The 20,363-nt window shown below is 35.0% G+C and overlaps 2 protein-coding genes and 1 non-coding gene across 4 annotated transcripts; all 3 read left to right on the top strand.

Annotated features, from left to right (window-relative positions):
- The first annotated feature begins 149 nt into the window (after window positions 1-149).
- On the top strand, window positions 150-5,014 carry DPB (Transcription factor DP). Its single transcript, XM_022285413.2, has 9 exons — window positions 150-556; window positions 751-830; window positions 971-1,014; window positions 1,653-1,715; window positions 1,808-1,954; window positions 2,036-2,104; window positions 2,507-2,605; window positions 3,794-3,864; window positions 4,324-5,014. Exons 1-9 carry the CDS (start codon window positions 327-329, stop codon window positions 4,562-4,564), a joined length of 1,044 nt encoding a protein of 347 aa, XP_022141105.1. The 5' UTR covers window positions 150-326; the 3' UTR covers window positions 4,565-5,014.
- A 1,372-nt stretch (window positions 5,015-6,386) lies between these two features.
- On the top strand, window positions 6,387-18,344 carry LOC111011464 (protein EXPORTIN 1A). Of its 2 annotated transcripts, XM_022285223.2 has the most exons (32): window positions 6,387-6,719; window positions 7,312-7,428; window positions 7,785-7,877; window positions 7,995-8,066; window positions 9,013-9,120; window positions 9,208-9,290; window positions 9,807-9,945; window positions 10,026-10,094; window positions 10,204-10,281; window positions 10,423-10,485; window positions 10,578-10,622; window positions 11,138-11,245; window positions 11,356-11,454; window positions 12,006-12,209; window positions 12,676-12,735; window positions 13,060-13,170; window positions 13,286-13,383; window positions 13,552-13,660; window positions 13,896-13,961; window positions 14,149-14,247; window positions 14,333-14,413; window positions 14,515-14,604; window positions 14,957-15,042; window positions 15,161-15,241; window positions 15,343-15,525; window positions 15,746-15,812; window positions 16,011-16,121; window positions 16,252-16,359; window positions 16,443-16,580; window positions 16,779-16,916; window positions 17,020-17,124; window positions 17,585-18,344. In XM_022285223.2, the coding sequence occupies exons 1-32, from the start codon at window positions 6,621-6,623 to the stop codon at window positions 17,705-17,707; spliced, it is 3,231 nt and encodes a 1,076-aa protein (XP_022140915.1). In that variant the 5' UTR covers window positions 6,387-6,620; the 3' UTR covers window positions 17,708-18,344. The 2 variants fall into 2 exon arrangements, with proteins under 2 accessions (XP_022140915.1, XP_087974937.1); XM_088118811.1 differs by lacking the exon at window positions 7,995-8,066.
- Window positions 18,345-20,243: 1,899 nt separating this feature from the next.
- On the top strand, window positions 20,244-20,317 carry TRNAT-AGU (transfer RNA threonine (anticodon AGU)). Its single transcript has one exon. It is a non-coding gene; the product is annotated as a tRNA-Thr (tRNA).
- The last annotated feature ends 46 nt before the right edge of the window (window positions 20,318-20,363 follow it).

Genomic DNA, 20,363 nt, shown 5'->3' with positions numbered 1-20,363 from the left:
GTCAAAAAAATTCGATAGTTTGAATCCCACACCCCACATTGTTGAATTAATAAAATAATAATAATTAACGTATTTTTTGTTTTTTATTTGTTATTTTGTTGGCTTAAAAGTATAACTTACACAAGAGAAAGAAAGAAAAAAAAAAAACACAAAGCTAATGGTAATGGTTTCCCATTGGAAGAGACAGTTCATCGTTGTTTAAGAAAACCCTCTTTCCCTCCTTTCCAAACCCTCTGCCTCTGGTCCCTTCGCCCAACCCTCAATTCACTCCCATCTCCCCAGAGCTTCATCTCGCCCAATACGCGATTCTGGGCGAGTTCCAGGCCATGGGTACCAGGACCCAGCAGCCATGCCGGGAAGACGACGACGACGACCTTCCTGGCGGCCCCGGCGCCACAACAATTTCGGGTCAGTCCGTTTCCATGAGTGGCAGTGTGGGTTCTCCATCTAGCCGCAGCGAGCAGACCATGGCCACCCCTGCCAGCGACAACACTTTTCTCCGATTAAACAACCTCGACATTCACGGCGACGAGGCCGGCTCCCAACCACCTACTGCGTGAGTCTTCTATTATGATTCTGCTCAATTTTTGTCTTCCTTGGTATCCTGTGAATGTTCGAAGAATCTCTGAGTGATGGGGTTGATTGAGTTTTGCTGTAGAGGCTGTGAATTTTTGTAGTTTTCGAGTTGACTGTTCGAATTGATACGTGGGCTTGATTTGATTTCTTTGTCGTGATGTCGTTTTGAGATAGTAATGTGAAGAAAAAGAGAGGTCAGCGAGCCGTTGGAGGGGACAAGAGTGGAAGAGGGCTTCGCCAATTCAGCATGAAAGGTGTTTGACTTGAGCGATGTTTGTTACTTTTGCCTTCTTTGGATTTGATGTTACTTGTCCTGTGACACGGCATGCATTGAACTGGTAGATCCCGATGCATGATAGGATTTTCTCGTTTGACTTATTTCAATTGTATGCAGTTTGCGAGAAAGTGGAGAGTAAGGGAAGAACGACCTACAACGAGGTTAGGTTGTTTCTCAGCTTCGTTGGTTTGTTAAAATATTCATTGATCACGTTCAGATAAAAGCTTCACTAGACCCCAGCCATGTTGATGCCTTTTCTTTTCTTTTCTTTTTGTTAGAACCCGTTAACAAAATTTTGTTTCTCACTATTTCTTGAACTGCCGGCTATTGTTTTGGTTTATTTACTTAGAAACTTTTTTTGCCAATGCTTGTTGAGTGCTATTTCCTATTCAGTGTGGTCACGCGTACCTTCCCTTCCACTCTCTTCTTCCAGTGTAATACTTATTGGTTGCTACCGAGGCTTTCGTTCCCTAAACTCTTGTTAACTTCTATATAATTCTAAAATTAGTCGATATGTGAAAATTTTTGGTGTCTTCTATTGAAACCTGTCAAACTTCTGGAAACCAAATTGCTAGTCTCTGTTCATCGATGTGCCAAGATTTAAATTGGTGCTGCAAATGTCTGAGGAAGAAAATGATAGTGCACACTGTTTATGGTTGTCTCAAGTTGTTAATGGGAAGGTGCTTTAACGAGCATTGAACCATATGATGCATTAGTGCATCATGATGTTTGGTTTGACTTTTAAGTCTGTGTGTTCTCTCTTACCATAGTCTCAGTCTGAGAAGTGAATACTTTTCAGGTTGCAGATGAACTTGTGGCAGAGTTTGCTGACCCTGGCAACAGTGTTGCATCCCCAGATCAGGTTTCATATTCTTCACATTTGTGTTGGTATCTTTTGTGCGGGAGGGTAAATGTCATTATATCTTTTAGTCTTTTTTAAACTTGATCCAACAGCAACAGTACGACGAAAAAAACATCAGGCGAAGGGTATATGATGCACTGAATGTTCTCATGGCAATGGATATTATATCAAAAGATAAGAAAGAGATACAATGGAAGGGTCTACCACGAACCAGCCTGAATGATATTGAAGAACTAAAGGTTTCACTGCAGTCTGCATTTCTTATGTGACGCATCAGACATTAATTCTCGCTGCTTATATATTGTTATTCAATGATGCAGGCTGAGCGTCTTGGACTTAGAAATAGGATTGAAAAGAAAGCAGCATACTTGCAAGAGCTGGAGGAACAGGTTTGAATAGCTGTCATTATATTGTTGCTGTATATTTCTAAAGATTAGCATGACATTTTCCTCTTACAGTCTTAGGATGCTTCCTTAGGAGGGAGTTGTAAGATCTTGATTGCTTTCATGCTTCTTCTTGGTAGCTACTTCTAATAATTCTTGTCTTATTCCATCCTTGCCAATTGGAGTGCCTTTCTTCTTTATCTCCCATGTCAATTATTGGGTGGATATACAGACTTTGCTTCTTCTATAACTTTTTTTGTGAGCTAATTTAATTTGAGTTATCTTCAATCCAAAAACAAAGTTATTGATTTGATATAGTGATGACAGTATTTTATGTAACTTTTTTTGTACATATTTCAATTATTTCATTCAAGCAGTAGACTGCAGCTAATGGTCTCTGGCTATCAGTATGTAGGCCTTCAGAACCTAATACAGCGAAATGAACAGTTATTCAGTTCTGAGAATGCTCCCAGTGGTGGCGTGTCTTTACCTTTCATCCTGGTGCAGGTAGACTCTCAATTGTTTTATATTTTCTTCAGAAACTATATGATAAGTATGATGCTCTTTTTATTGAACAAGTAGTTCACTATAGTCTTCAGAATCTGAAATTTCAAAAAGTTATCATAGTTGCTGTGTTTTTCTATATCATTCTATATTTTCAGACTGCAGATGCATTTGAAACTTGTGGTGTGTGTATGTTCACATGCTTGTATATATGCTTGTAGATGTGAGGAAGTGTGAACACATGCTTGTATATATGCATTTGAAACTTTATAGAATTTGCATTCTTCTACTTTTTTTCAAATTGACAGCCATTTCTCTTGTCAACGTCCTCCTCATGCCTCCACCTTACTTAAAAAGTAATCAAATGGGAAAAAGAATGTCATTGGACATTGAATATTATTGGCTGTCGCCCTTCTAATGTTTATGAATTTGATTTTGAGACTATGGAAGTTGGATGCTTTAGCCTTTAGTAACATTTAATTGGAACTTGCATTTTTGCATTTGAGATTCTATGTTGTGATTTTCAAAATTTTGGGCTCTTAGTAGGGGTGCAGTGCTGTTTGGAGGTGTTCATATCCTAAAAAGATAATGATGTTTGTTTGGACTCTTCTGTCGGGGAGATATAAATACCAAGATATAACTTAGACAAAAAAGTCCCAACTCTTGCCTTTCTCCAAGTTGGATGAACGTGTAAAAAAGGAATTCTATAAACCGGCTCTTCCTTTTCTGCCCTTTTAGCATCGGCTCATGGAGGAATTTGCTTCAAACTTTCATCCGGTTTTATTGTTGCTGTAGGGATTAAATACTCGTATTCTTTTTCGTGTGGGAGTTCCACAAGAAAACCAAAAATTTTTGCTGTTAGGGATGTAAATACCCAGCAGCATTGGATTCCTCTCACCAGTGCTCAAAATATTAACAAAATTTCTATGAAATAATTTCTCATCTAAGAAAATGTTGACGAACTTTGGAGCATTTTCAGTCTATTGGAAAGTGATCCAAACTATGTTTCATTCCACTGGGGTGTTATCATCTAGTAGTAGCATGCAAAATCTGGTATTTAAGCTCCAATAATAGATGTATGCATTCTTTTAGAAATGTACTACGAGAATGGATATAGATGCTAGAAATATTTTTATCCTTTCAAAGAATCATGATATTTGTTTATTTTCCTTGGCAATATTGAATTTGTAGACACGGCCTCATGCAACTGTGGAGATAGAAATATCCGAAGATATGCAGCTGGTGCATTTTGACTTCAACAGGTAAGGCTACATTCTGGTCGTAGGTGTATAATTGGGAGTATCTCCCTATATTCTTACTTTTCTTTTGGGGTTAAATTGTAAGTTTATTACTTGAACTTTTAGAGTTGCGTTGTCTTAGTCTTTAAACTCCATAAAGTTTCTAAAGATTTAGAACGTTTAGAGTTGTGTTTTCTTAGTCTTTGAACTTCATAAAGTTTCTAAAGGTTTAGAACGTTTAGAGTTATGTCTATTAGTGAACTCCCAAGATTTGTTGGACATAAAATTGAAAGTTCATGTGACTTAAAAACTTCTACAAGTGTGGGGACTAATAGACAAAATCTTGAAACTTTTATAATTAACCTAATTTTTTAAATTAATTTTTTTATTATAAGGATTTGTGTTAGCTTCAGGACAAGCGTATGTTGAACCTTGGAGCTCTGAAACTAGTTTGATTTTTATTGTGTCGTGCTGTTCTTGCAGTACTCCTTTTGAGCTCCATGATGACAATTACGTTTTGAAGGCAATGAAATTTTGCGACAGACCGCAGTGCGATAATACAGCGCAAAATTTTACTCCCGATGGCGGGGAGGGTTCTAGCATGTCAGGCATGTACCAACAACCCCAGATCCCTCTTCCTTCAATGTCTAACACGCCCGTTAGAACTCCAACCTCACCACCACTCCCTGGAATTATAAAAGCACGTGTCAAACACGAACATTGATCAGTTTTACCGAGCTCAAGTGTCTTGTATGTGCATTAATCTCTGCATGACTGTATATTCTGCATGTTCACACTGCCGCGGCCTTCGGATTATTATCATTGGAATGGGATCATATAGGATGATAGTTCATCGCCAATCGAACTTCATGCAATCAAATTCATTTAGCTTGAAACTGATTTAAGTGGTTGGCTGGCTCAGGTTAAATTCTTTGCTTCTGATGTTTTTTTAACTTTCACTGTATTTGATTAGTCATTTAATTCTCCTCTTCCTATTTCCCCGCCCTTCCAGTAGAAGTATAGATTTGAAATGTATTAGGATTATGCAATGGTTGATTAAACTACAGAGAGCATTACAGAATGAGTTGAAGAGCAATGCTGAGAATCTGTTTAACTTTGTATAGAAATATATTTCTAATGTCAAGTATTGTCTTATTATATGGGTTTGGAGGAAGTTTGTTTTTGGCTATTTGCACATCTTGGTGGAGGCTTTCCTTTTTTTTTTTTTGTTCTTTCAATCTTTGGGTTAGACCTATGAATGAGGATTGAATCGTCTTTTTATCAAAATTATAATGTTTTTATCAAAATTATAATGTCTTAACCAATTTGTGTTATATCGCATGATGTGACTTAATTTACAAAACTGAATCCATCAAAACTTGTTATTAACTAAGAAAACCTATCTATTTTACTTTCAATGGTCAGTGAAAATGTATATTTTACTTACAAAGATGTTATTAACTACAAGTCCATGTATAATTTCTCATCAACAGTATTTGTTAACTCATCAAATGATTAAATAGGTTGAGTTCAATTGGCTAAGATATATATTATTGACTAAAAGTTGGATGTTTGAATCTTCAGCTCCTTGAACTATTTCACGTCTTATGACGAAAGGAGAATTGACGTGGCGTAAAATGAAGATTGAGTTTATGCTCAAGTAGTTGCATTGTAATACCATGGTATAAATTATAATTTAGCCTACAAACAAAATGTCTAACACAGATATAGAGTTTTTCTCCCATGTGAATTGTTTCGTCTAATATTTGACTGCGACTAAAACCAATCAAACTTTCCTGACATTTTGAATTATGATTCACAATTTTATTATATTTGTAGTATGTGAAAGAAAAAAAAGGAAAATACATTTTTGGTCCCTCAGGTTTAGAGTTTTATTTGATCGAAAGTTTCAAAATGTACACTTTTATTTTTTGATCCTTGAAATTTTATAAATTGTTCTAAATATATAGTCATTAAACTACTTTGAGTCTACTAACCTTAAAAAATAAATATTAAAATTACCAAATGTATTTTACTTATTTAACAAAATAAATTAATGTCATAATATACTTTTTAATTGGATAAGAAAAGTCAATCCAAATATAATTAAGATAATTTTATTTCATTAGACCGTAAAAAACATAAATCCCATACGTAATATTTAAAATATCGAGGTCGCACTTTTATAAAAGTATTGTTAAAAATATCAATATGGACGAATATTTATGAAAAATTACATATAAAAAATACTTGAACAGACAAATAATCATTTTACAACTTTTAAATAAATTAAAAATAAAATAGTAATTATTTAATATATTTTAAGAAAATAATAATGATTAATATTATATTAACATTAGTGATACTTTTTATATTTATCAATATTTTATAATAATACATAAATGTCGATTTATCTCTTATTTATCTCTTATATGGTATTGAAAATTTGGCCGACGTAATTTGAATACTAACAAAAAAAAAAACAATAATAAAAAGGAAAAGAAAAACGGAAAAGAAGAAAAAGAGAGAGAGAAATAAAAACCACAGTTCGAAGTTGGAACTGGGTGTCTCGATAAACCCTTGACACTCTCTCTGCTTCGTTTTTAAGCAGTCCTCCGTTTCCCTCTCTCTCTCTCCTATCTCTCTCTCTCCTCCCTCTATTTTTTTCCCTCCCTTTCTCCATAGTTTTTTCTTCCCACTCTCTCATTTTTCTCTAGGGTTTGGCAACTCCGTACACTCCCCCACTCCATATTCCGGAGTTCTCACTGTGATCTTCACCCATGGCAGCAGAGAAGCTCAGGGATTTGAGCCAGCCGATTGACGTCCCTTTGCTCGATGCAACTGTTGCCGCCTTCTATGGCACCGGATCTAAGGAAGAGGTGATTTCCCTCACTTGTTTATCTCTTCTCTTTATCTTTCCTTCACTTCCAAAAGGTAGGGCATTTTCTCAACTGAACACACTGGGACTTGGGACTTCCATCAGACTTTTATTTTTTAAATTCGAAAATTTAGGGTTTAGTATTTGTGGTTTTAGGTATGCAATTTAGGGTTTTAGTCGTCGTGCTAGATGACTCTGTGTTTATCAGAATGACATATCCTCCGCCTCAAGCCGCGAAAATGTTCCCTTGTAACTTACGTCTGCCTGCTGAAATTTCCGTCTCATGTGAGCGCCTGTCATTGCCTTGGTTCCTATCGTGATTGTTGCATTGTGCTATGGAGTTGGGAAATACATTACATACATTCTGGGTAGTTGACGTGTATCTGTGTTGTGTTATTAACCATGCAATGCACACTCTTAGTGGGACTGGGAGCCCACCTGGAAAAACACTATCTATTCAGAGTTCCAATACCTCGCACAGCTTCCACGACTGGGAATATCCCTGCCCTGTCTTACGTCTTTTATTACGATAGCTTATTTTTTGTTTAGAGTATCTTCTTCTAATTCTTCCCTTGCATGTTACGTCTATTCAGAGGAGTGCTGCAGATCAAATTTTAAGGGACCTACAAAATAATGCAGACATGTGGCTGCAGGTTGTGCACATTCTGCAAAATACTAAGAACTTAAACACCAAGTTCTTTGCCTTACAGGTATGTTGCAATATTACGTCAAAATATTTAGTTTGATGAAATTATAATAAAACGATGTGTATATTGCATGTATTTTTGGAGTGGAATTTAGTTTCTTATCTAAACAAGTTTGGAATGACCTCTGTGACACTTGAACATGTTAAAGTTATTGCTATCACTATTGATCAATCTCTCTATGGTCTTAACCCCCTCCTCTTGTACCTTTTATTCGGTCACGTAACATGGTATCTTATCTTCCCCAAACCCCTTCAAAGGCGGGATTGTTGAACCTATAATTCTCGACAGACAACTACGCTCTTACATTCTATTACAAGTTGTTCAAATACAATAATATATGCCGGTTTCCATATCGACAGGTCCTAGAAGGTGTAATAAAATATAGATGGAATGCGTTACCTGTTGAACAAAGAGATGGAATGAAGAATTATATCTCTGATGTGATTGTGCAGGTACGAACTGTGTTGTCCTACCTTTTTTTTGTCGTTGTTGTTTGTTATTGAATATCATATATTTCTTCTCTATTCATGCTGAGAACTAAGGGTATGTTCTAACTTGATCCTGTATAGCTTTCAAGTAACGATGCTTCTTTTCGAGTGGAAAGACTGTATGTCAACAAGCTTAATATCATATTGGTCCAGGTATCTCTTAGTTTTATCCCAGAAAGCCTGAAAGTTTTTTTTATCCCTTTAAGGACTTACTCTACTTCAGTTGCGTTAGTTTGTGATTTGTGTGGATTTTTGTTTTTCAACGGGAATTGGGAATTTCTTTTTCGCATATTTGTGTGCACCATTATCGGATCATTTCCCTCTTGCATGTTTAAGTTCCTCCCACCGTTTTTGTATCAATCTTGTTTTCGAGAGGAATAATTTAAGGTGTTTCATTATTAATTAAAGTTTTTCTGTGTGGTCCTACTGACGGTCACACTGTTGGCTTAATTTGACGAGGACAGCTCTATTGTTCTTTACTCTTCCCTATGTGTATTATTTACAACCGTTACCTGGAAGACAGTTAATACGCTTTCATTTTTATTTTACGCCCATAGAGGATGTGCTAAACTCTTTAATACTTTTGGTATCTCTTGCCAAGTCCACAACAACAACTATGGTTGCGTGGAGCAACCTATTTATGAACATCTCTTAAAAGAGAGGCTTAAAATTCGATGGTCTTGTGAAATCATGGCTACCATAGGAAATCTGGTTGGAATGAGACTAGAGAACTTTTGAGGGGAAAACTAGAAGTGAGACAAGCTTTAGGAGATTATTAAATTCTCAAAGTCATGTTGATGCATACTTATGTTTTCCAGCTATGGTTCATTTTGTACTTATGGTAATTGGAGTAGTTTTTATGTGAAACTTCTATGGATTTGAGTGTTTTCTCTCCTCTTATATACTTGAGTCAATGGAAAGTTTGTTTCACATTAAAGAAAGAGATTTTTGTGATATTGCTTCACATGACATGGCCCTTGCTCAGTGAGGTTGATGATATCTTTTTTTTCGGTGCACTTATTGGGGATGATATTTAGATTAGATATGACTAATTCTTACCAGAGCTTTCCCTATGGAGTAATATTTTTATTGACATCAGATTTTGAAGCATGAATGGCCGGCGAGATGGCGAAGCTTTATTCCAGATCTTGTTTCAGCAGCTAAAACTAGTGAAACAATTTGTGAGAACTGCATGGCGATATTAAAAGTAGATTTCTGAACTTCTGTTTATTTGACCATATGTTGTTGTATTTTATATGGATGACAGTCTTTGCTTTTTTTATAATTTTTTTAGCTATTAAGCGAAGAGGTATTTGATTTCTCAAGGGGAGAGATGACACAACAAAAGATCAAGGAACTTAAACAATCTTTGAACAGGTAAATTGCTTGTAATTTTCCCGATATGTTGGGCCAATCTCTTGTCATTAGTTTTCTGCGTAATTTGTCCTGAATCCTTATACACCATATTGTGTGTAACCTATGTAAGTTATATACATAAATATGCGTGTGTATATATTGTTCATTTTTTAATTATTATATAATACATTAACCATCATGGGATGACCTAGTGGTCAATAAGGGCTAATGTAAATAGCAAAGGGCTTAGAGGGAATGAGTTCAAACCATGGTGGTCACCTACCTAATAATATCCTACGAGTTACCTTGTCAACCAAATGTAGTAGGGTCAGACGGTTGGCCCGTGATTAGTCGAGATGTGCGCAAGTTGGTCCAGACACACGTATATAAAAAAAATTATATATCATATTTCACAGGCTTCAATTCTTGTTTTGAGTTTCAAGATTACAATTTATTTAGGAATGCACTGAAACAGTGATTTTATGTTAACATGATTTTTAATTTGATCTCTTTTCTGTATATTTTTCATGTTCACAGCGAGTTTCAACTCATCCATGAGCTATGCTTATTTGTGCTATCAGCATCTCAAAGGACTGAGCTTATCCGTGCAACATTATCAACATTACATGCTTTCCTTTCATGGATTCCCTTGGGATATATATTTGAATCCCCATTGGTAAGTATTATCTTTCCATATTATGAGTTCTGGATGGAGGGCCACTTCGAACATCGATGCAATTTGCATGATGCTTGCAGCTTGAAACATTGCTGAAATTTTTCCCGGTCCCATCATATCGTAATCTGACTCTCCAGTGTCTAACAGAGGTACATCGTTGTTCAATTTATTGTAAGAAATGTGTAGTTATCTTAAACTCTTGAGAACTCTTATCCTTTTTTTATTTTTGTGTGCATGGGTGCTCATGTGTAACTTTAGGTGGCAGCTCTTAATTTTGGGGACTACTATAACGTGCAGTACGTTAAGATGTATAATATATTCATGGTGCAATTACAGGTGTGTTAAGATTAATCTCTTGGGTCTTCTAAGTAATGAGCAGCTTATATCGTGTTTAATTATTTTAGCAATTCATCCTCTTGTATACAACCTTTTAGCATTTATTCTTTCAACTTCTGGCTGATGCTTTTTTAAAACCAGACTATTCTTCCACCTAGTACAAACATCCCGGAGGCCTATGCTCATGGATCAAGCGAGGAACAGGTACTGTTAGCATTTTTAAGAAGTATTGATTAATAACTTTTTTCCCCTCCTGGTTAAGGTTACTAAGTTCGGCTTCTATGTTATTTGACCAGGCTTTTATTCAGAACTTGGCACTCTTTTTCACTTCATTTTACAAGGCAAGTCTCTTTTCTCTTGATGACATGATTTGAGAAAGTGAACACTGAGAACTTGGTAATGATAGACAGGACATTCTTGTCTATTTTTATATAGCCTTTTCATATTTAAGAATTTGGTAAGATTGATGAAAGAATAGAGAGGAGGACAAGGAACCTGTACTAAAAACAAGGCCATATAAACCAAAAAGAAATACTGAAAGAGACGAATACAAAAATGACCAATTTCTGTTAATAAAGGAGGAAAGTCACTAACAATTTATAACAAGAAACGCAAATTTGAAGAGTGTCATGTAGCATAGATTATTCTGCCTTGATAAAAGTCCCATTTTGTATTATTGGGGTGGCATAGGATCTGTAATTATAGTTTGAATAGCTAATGTTGCACTCTTTATTGATAACCTTTTATTATTAGGAGTTCCGCTCCTTCTTGTCATTTGTAGTTGTTTTATAAAAAATTTATGGGAAATTTTGTTTCTTAACCATTTTGTTACGATTGTATTTCTTTCTCTGTGCAGTCACATATTCGAATCCTGGAATCCACTCAGGAGAGTATATCTGCGTTGCTAATGGGTCTTGAATATCTTATTAACATCTCATATGTTGACGACACTGAGGTTTTTAAGGTGCGTTGATTACTTTTAGATCGTAATCCTTCCACATTCAGGCAAATATTCACACATGTATATGGTTATGCAAGCAAAATATACTATTTTATTTACTTGTGGTTAAACAGGTATGCTTGGATTATTGGAACTCCTTGGTTCTGGAACTGTTTGAGGCACACCATAATATGGATAATCCTGCTGTGTCTGCAAACATGATGGGGTTGCAGGTATGGTTGTCATGCTGTTTATTTAATGGTTTCCAGTCAGGTTATGGGAAACTTGTGTCCTTGAGCTTGTGTAGAATAAATTTCTTTGTTGAATTGGAAAGTTACCTCGTTTAGGATTTAATACGATGGATATAAAATATGCAAAGTGGCTATGTTAGTAACTATCTCGTACATGGAATTTAATATAAGATAAAAGTTGGCAGGAAAAATGTTGGAATTTTAGAATTTCTGGAACGATGAATTTGATTGTTAGACTGTGCAGATATGCTTATTGCATTTTTGTACTCGATGCTGTTTTACATTAGTTTTCTTCCTACTAGGGCTTTCTTATATTTGTCCTAGTTTTTTTAAAAATACTTTTGAAATACGTTCATGTTTGGATAAGGTATTTAACAGGAAAGCATTGGGAAACTGTTTTTCTACTCTCTCCTCTGTGTTGTGAATTTCAAGTTCAACCATGATGTCCTTGATGGTATATATTTGAAGAAAATATGTGGAAGTGTTTCTTATATTTGAGTTCTCTGACTCCCTCCCTCCAATTCAATGATCAGGTGCCTTTGATTTCTGGCGTGGTTGATGGCCTTGGTTCCCAACTCATGCAGAGGAGGCAGCTTTATTCTAGTCCTATGTCAAAGTTGAGAATGCTTATGATATGTCGCATGGCTAAACCTGAAGAGGTTCTCATCGTTGAAGATGAGAATGGTAATATTGTTCGAGAGACCATGAAGGATAATGATGTCCTTGTTCAGTATAAGGTTGTCAATCTAAACTATTAGTTAGGATTGATTTTTTTTTGGTTTAGTGGAATGACGTCATTGAGTGTTTCACGGGGGTATGGGCAAGAATAAACCTTAAATCACTTGTGGTTAGAGCGACCTTGGAGAAGAGCTACATTCTTGATGAGGGTTTTGAATTCATTTTTGGCTTTCTTTTTGAGGGGCCCATGGGCTTGTTATTCTAGGATATTATTAATTTTTCCAATTTGGCATGATTTTGTTTAATATCGTACTTTCAGATTTGGTGCTAGAATCTGGTTCTATTTTGAAGGATTCTTATTGAAGTTCTTTTGCTTCTATAGCAATGTAACATTAAGGAATTTTTTTCATTCTATAATTTCATTTTTATATGGTGTCATGCATTTTTAAAGGATTGGTAGTGTGGTTTTTAGACATAAAAAATAAGCATTTCTCATATCTTTGGTTAATTGTATTAATGGTGCAGAGCATGCGAGAGACATTAATTTATTTATCGCACCTTGATCACGACGACACTGAAAAGCAGGTAACTATATTACTTTTTGGCAAGATGTAGTTTATTTGCTTGTCTACAAGGTATAACTATTGACATCAAAACATTCCATGTCCACGTGTGATCTTTTCCCCCATCTTTATTTGAAATATCATGCAAAAGTTTTTTAAACATCGAGTGAGATTCTTTGTTGTTTTCATTTCTCCAATGATCATGTGTTGATTAATATTGTAATGTCATGGAAGCTTCTTTTTGCAATTTGTTTTTGCTTGTGTACTCATGACTAGTCTCTTTCCCCTTCTCGATATCTCTCTACGTTAATTACATGTATGTTAAGAAAATGTTGTTTTGAGACAGATGCTAAAGAAATTAAGTAGACAACTAAGTGGTGAAGATTGGTCATGGAACAACTTAAACACTCTTTGCTGGGCAATTGGGTCTATCTCTGGTTCCATGATGGAAGATCAGGTATATTTTCTGCATTTACTTTGGAGAATTTGGTCTTTAGGTTTTAATTTCATGGAATTTTTAACTTTATATCTGAATTTCAGTATGTTGATTCTTTTCATTTTGGGACTCTCAGGAGAACAGATTCTTGGTGATGGTCATACGTGATTTATTAAATTTATGTGAAATCACCAAAGGAAAGGATAATAAAGCTGTTATTGCGAGTAATATCATGTAAGGATTAATCATTTAGCTCATTGTGGTTCATTCCTTTTTTTGGAGGTTTTATGTTTCATGTTCGACTTCGGCACTAGATCTGATTTTATGGGATTAATGGAGTGATGGAGTATTTTGGTGAATTAATACTGCTAAATTTTTAAGAGCTATATGTTCCTCTGACAGGTATGTTGTTGGTCAGTATCCAAGATTTTTAAGAGCTCACTGGAAGTTCTTGAAAACTGTCGTGAACAAGTTGTTTGAGTTCATGCACGAAACACATCCAGGAGTGCAGGTTATTGTTGCTTTTCCTATGGTTATTTAAGGACATAGTTATTGTCATCTTTGAGTTGTGGTTGTTGGAGTTTAGTGTTATAAATGGTAAAAAAAAATTGCAAACATGTATGTGGGGTTCTTCTGAAGTTAGAATCTCTTAGCACATTATTTTCCTGTTCTATTTTTCAAGTATTTATTGCTAAAATTGATTTAACAATCCTATGTATCTAATTCTAATTTTTCAATAATTGCAGGATATGGCCTGTGACACATTCTTAAAAATTGTTCAAAAGTGCAAGCGAAAGTTTGTCATTGTTCAGGTATTTCGCTTTCATTTTATAGCACCCTTGGCCCATGGGGGTGTATGTATACCCTTGGTCGAAAAGGAACTTTTGTTTTATAAATATAATTATTATTTCATTCCTGCCTTCTAATTTGCATTAAAAAAAAAAAATTTCATGTCACCGATGAAATATTCTGTTTCTTATAATTTTTTTTTTGTTTCAGGTTGGAGAAAATGAGCCATTTGTTTCTGAACTTCTTACTAGTCTTCCTACAACAGTTGCAGATCTTGAACCTCATCAAATTCATACGTTTTATGAATCTGTATGTCTATAAAACGTTTCTGTTAAAAATTTATATGAACTAGAAATTTTATAATCTGATCACTCACTGCTTATTGTTATTCCAGGTTGGTAATATGATTCAAGCAGAACCTGATCCGCAGAAGAGGGATGAATACCTTCAGAGGTTGATGGAGCTTCCAAACCAGGTTCTTTTAAACGTGAAATTGACTTGTTAAAGGATCCATTTATCTCAACCATTATTAGTGACGGTTTGTTTGCATGGTTTATGTGGCTACTTGTTACACAGAAATGGGCTGAAATTATTGGTCAGGCACGCCAAAGTGTGGATTTCCTAAAAGATCAGGATGTAATAAGAACGGTGCTCAATATATTACAGGTATGATTAAACTTGCAAATTTCATTTAAGCCATCTACCACAGGAACTAGATTTTTGAAGATATGATCCTTGGCCCCTATTTTCTTTTCTTAACTGTTTTAACTGGCTGGACCACACATGCATGGACTTTTGATGTTTTCACGTATGTATTTCCTATTAAATCCCTTTCTATATCATACACTATTTTCTATCCCAACAAATTTCATTCCTTATCTAATGCTATACATTTCATATCAAAGCTTGTCAAAGTTAATTGAATGATGTGAAGCCGTGACTCTTAAATGTAATTGCTTGTTAAATTACCTAGTTCATATCGAAGAATAAATTGGTTTATCCAAATTCTTATGTGCAGACAAATACAAGTGTTGCTAGTTCTCTTGGAACCTATTTCTTGCCTCAGATATCTTTGATCTTTTTGGATATGCTCAACGTGTACAGGTATTGATCTTATGTTCATGTCCGGTGGTGTCTTCTTGAACTTGTAAGATACTTAAATACATTAACATCTGTCTTCCTTATTATAAGTGGCTTTTGTGGTTTTTTAATGTGCGTGCAGGATGTATAGTGAGCTTATATCAAGTAGCATTGCTGAAGGAGGACCCTACGCATCTAAAACGTCCTATGTTAAACTTCTAAGGTAACATTTTATGATGGGGATTCTTGTTAAATTCTGCTTTTGTGCTTTGCTACCTGAATCTTGGCATGAAATCTTAACAAAGGGAAAAACTGGTGAAACAGATCAGTGAAGAGGGAAACTCTAAAGCTTATCGAAACATTCTTGGACAAGGCGGAGGATCAACCACAAATTGGCAAGCAGTTTGTGCCTCCAATGATGGAACCAGTTCTTCTTGATTATGCTAGGAATCTCCCAGATGCTCGCGAATCAGAAGTCTTATCCCTTTTTGCTACAATTATAAATAAGTATGTTGTTCTTCTGCTGTTATATCGACTTGTTCTCCGTTATATTTTAATGTCAAGTCAAGTCTATGGGAGGAATAATTTTTTTTTTGCTACATTATTTATTGATATTAACTACTTGTTGAACTAGAACATGTTTTTGGTTAAGTGTTGCTTTGTTGAATTATATTTTGCACAGTTTTTGAAATTTTCATAACTTGTTTTTGTAATTCTTCTCATAAAGGTACAAAAATACAATGATTGAGGACGTGCCTCGTATATTTGAAGCTGTCTTCCAATGCACGTTGGAGGTGAGGATTTGTATAACATACTGTTGCATGTTTGAGAGGCTTACAGTATTCTAACTCTTGGTTCAGTCCAATTTGTTATTATTATTTTTTTTTTGGATTTACTTCTTTATGCTGAAAAGAGTGCTTTGTACGTTTATATATTTAATGTATTCCATTATTTGTTTTTGAGGAGCGTTTCCTGATTGTGTGCCCTTGCAGATGATTACTAAAAATTTTGAAGATTATCCAGAGCATCGCCTCAAGTTCTTTTCACTACTTCGTGCCATTGCCACTTATTGTTTTCCTGCACTGATTAGGCTGTCAAGTCAGGTTTTTACGAGAACAGTTTCCCTTTTATTGAGTTTGTATTACATTCTCAATTGTTGAATTTTCTTACTCTTCTTTTTCATTGAATGCAATTCATTGTTATTTTCATATGGGATATGGGTTTTCTCATCAGCAATTAAAGCTTGTTATGGATTCAATTATATGGGCATTTCGGCATACGGAGAGGAACATCGCTGAAACTGGGCTCAATCTACTATTGGAGATGCTAAAGAATTTTCAGGTACGGTGTTTGGATGTATTCACCTTTACATATCCTGGTAATATGTTCCTATATATTCTGAAAATAATTTGTTTTTGTTGCAGGCTTCTGAGTTCTGCAATCAATTTTATCGAACATATTTCTTGACTATTGAGCAAGAAATATTTGCCGTCTTGACGGACACATTTCACAAGCCAGGATTTAAGTTGCATGTCTTGGTTCTTCAACACTTGTTTTGCTTGGTAATGTTTCATATTTATGCCACTGCTTATACAATAAATATTTCTGTTAGGGATAACTTTTAATTAAAATATGTTAATTGTCAATTTGGTTCGTTACTTTACGGATTGATTTTTTATTCTTTTACTTATTCATTTATTTTGTATAAAAAATAGTCATTTTTTTTCAAAAAATATGGTGTTAATTATTTTATACGTCAGGCGGAGTCCGGAGTATTAACAGAACCTTTGTGGGATGCTGCAACTGTTTCTTATCCTTATCCAAATAACGTGGCCTTTGTTCGGGAGTACACTATTAAGCTGCTGAGTTCATCATTCCCCAATATGACTGCAGCAGAAGTAAGAGCTTGCCCAATTCATTTTTGCTTTCTTCTCTTGCCGTAGTGATTTGTTTTTCTTTTTGCGCACTATTAAAATCAACTTCTTTACTGGGGGTTTTCAGGTCACTCAATTTGTGAATGGCCTGTTTGAGTCGAGAAATGACCTCTCTGTGTTTAAGAATCACATTCGAGACTTTCTGGTGCAATCCAAAGAATTTTCAGCGCAGGTTAGCCTTTAGTTGTACCCTATTTTTTGCTGAGTTCATCGTTGCTGCTATTGAATTGTTATCATTTATTCTTTAACTCAAGTATCGTACATTCCTTCCAACCTGGCTTATCTTGTGAGAGGAAGAATTTTATTTACGCATATACATGAAAGGAAAGGCACTCATCAGAGCTAGCTTCTAATGGGCCCCCAGTTATCAATGTATATTGAAGGAAACATGTGAGGTGGAGGGAGTTATGCTACTTAGTGACTTGGGCGGGAATCCAACGATAAAATTCATGCAGTTGGTCCTAGACTAAAGTAGTTGGATAGGTGGGAGAGATAAGGGGCTCCTGTCTTCCTAAACCTGATTTGTTATTTTCTTTTCGGTATAGGGGGCTCTATTAAATGTGGTATCAGAGGAGCTTATGAGCAAGAAATGTGAATGTGATGCTTAAATTAGGTTTCGAATCTGTTTGCAGGATAATAAAGATCTTTATGCTGAAGAGGCAGCTGCTCAGAGGGAAAGAGAGCGGCAACGGATGCTTTCTATTCCGGGGCTTATCGCTCCCAACGAGATTCAAGATGAGATGGTGGACTCATAAATGTGTCTTATCTCTGTGCAGAAGCAAAAGCTCATGGACTTTGACGAGGTTGAAGTGGGCATTTGATTTGCAGTCCCCCAAATCAAATCCGTGCATGTGAGCCAATACGGATTTTTTTTGCTAATTAGTTTTTCCAGTTCTGCAGAATTTTTTCCCCCCACAGATGGAAGTGAATTTTCTTGAAAAAGACAGCTCATGGCACGGTGGTAGTTTGACTGCTGATGATGGGTAATTCCTATAGATTGAATGTGGAGTAAGTATTTACTATTTAGTTGGCTGATTTTAGGGTTAGAACACATCATAGGTGCGCGGTTTAACCGCAGGATCCACGAGCCAGATTGATATTTGTATTGCAATGTTAGATTGCAACGGTTTGAGGGACAACCCATTTTCCATCTAATGATGATTCATCTTATAGGTGTAACGTATACGATTAGGCCTTGGCGCGGGTTTGTGCAGAAAATTATTCCCTTTTGCCTTTTGTTCGTTCGTTTGGTTGAGGGTAACTTTTGCTTTACAATGTTCTTTAGGGAAAGTCTGTTATATTTTCGTCGATACAGATTCTCTCTATTGGGTTCACATCTTTCTTGTACTCAACTGTGGATGGACTCTTTTATAGGTATAATATTTCTTTCAATGTCCTGTTCTCCTTCTACAAGTTTATTGTTGAATTCAATGCCCTTTTATACCGACCGAGCAAATGTGTTGTAATTGCGGTTGAGAAGTAACAATAATGCCATATTCAGAGCTTGGTTTATCGACTCTATAGCTTTAGCTTTTGTATATTATCACGGTTTATTTTGTTGCTGTAATTGCTACAGGGAATAAATATGTAGTTCATAGAAATTTGACAACAATAGGTCTTTTGAAGAACTAAAAAGCATGAGATTTTCATTGTCCTAGTAAGATATAATCTCATCTTTTATTTTTATTTAAACTCAACAATTTTCGGCAATACGGTATATTAAAACAAATGAAAATAATAGTACTATGTTCTTAAAATATAATATTTTTGTAAGAAATTGTTTTTAATTTAACGTGTTATAATAAGTAAATAAAATGTTGAATATACTATTGTTTTTATTTGTTCTGAATTTTTATAATTATTAAGATAAATGGTTAGGATTTAGTTAGACCTATCATTTGGCAGTGAATCAAGCTGAGTAAATTTATAATTTTATCATATTAAATTTATATTAGATTTAGTGTAAAATACATTTTGGTCGCTTTTGACAGGTTATCAATTTTTAGAAAATAATTCTAAAAGATCCTTAGAATACAAGTTATCAATCTTTAGAAAATAATTCTAAAAGATATTTAGAATAAAAATTAAAATAATTCTAAAAGATCCTAGAATAAAAATTTCGTTAATCTCACTAATAATTTTATATTTTAAGTAGGTGGTATTTTTTCTTTTCCATTTCTTCGTTTTCTCGGTTTGACGGATCAAATTCAATCTTTCGCCTACTAGAAGCTCGCTAGAGGAAGCATCCTCCTTATTCCTCCTTTTTCTACTACTTAATGGATTTTTGCCTGCTCCGACAACACCATCTTAATCTAATCTACCTTAATTAATTTCACAATAATTTTTCCTTTCCAAAAAATTTTGTATTTCAACGGCGGTAGTCATCCTTCTCTTCTTAGGCTTGTTCTAGAGGTTTCAATTTATGTTAGAAGGTGAGAAAATTAAAGGGGATGAGTAGGGGAGGGAGATTACTATATAGGAGCAGGAGCTCTTAGGCAAGAGAAGAGAGACGAGTGTTTGGGGTGTGGGAAAATGAGCAGAAAAGAAAGCTTTTTGTTTTGTCATGTATCTCATCGTTTGTGTGAAATTCCCTCAAGCCGATTTCATGGATTTTGCGGAGTGTGGGAAAGAGGGGGAGAATATAAAATTATTAAATATCAAACTCAACAGCCACGCCAACATCCTGCTAGTGAGAATCTGAGATTAAAGAAATTTTAATTTCAGGAAGCTTTTAGAATTATTTTCTAAAAGTTGGTAACCGAACTGTCACTTTTTGAAACTTACAGATCAAATAGAAATCTACCCTCCAACTCACGGACCAAAAATGTATTTTACCCTTAGATTAAACTTATTCAAACCCATGGAATTATCAAAATAATAGTTGTAGTAGTGATTTAAATGTTTGACGCTGTGAAATGTTATTTTGCCTAAACCACTTAATTTAACTTTAGGTCGTTAGATTTTTTAAGTCGACAAACCGTTGAACTAAAAAAACTGTGTTTTATGTATATTTCAACTTTATTTGTCATTTCTTATACTAGTGACGATTGTGACTAAAAATGATAATTGAATATTCTCAAGTGTTTTGGGCTGAACTTAAAGGACGGAAAAAAGAAAAGTAATTTAGACAACAAAATTGAAATTTTAGATACAAAGTTTAGTCGGTGCATTTAAATGAACTATTTGGCTTAAATGACAATTATTTTGGTCATATATTTCGCCTAAAAAATGTTTTTTGTATATGTTTACAAAACATAGACAAAATAAAATTATAAGGATGTTGCACAAGCAGCTCTCGTAGCTCAGTTGGTTAGAGCACCCGTTTAGTAAGCGGGAGGTCTTGAGTTCGACTCTCAACGAGAGCATTATACGTTTATTTATGCAAATCTAATTATGCCACGCGTCATAACG

Source organism: Momordica charantia (assembly GCF_013281855.1).
Source record: "Momordica charantia cultivar OHB3-1 chromosome 10 unlocalized genomic scaffold, Mcharantia_2.0 BLBB01000010.1, whole genome shotgun sequence".
Classification (NCBI taxonomy): Eukaryota; Viridiplantae; Streptophyta; class Magnoliopsida; order Cucurbitales; family Cucurbitaceae; genus Momordica; species Momordica charantia.
This window is presented reverse-complemented; position numbering and strand designations above follow the sequence as displayed.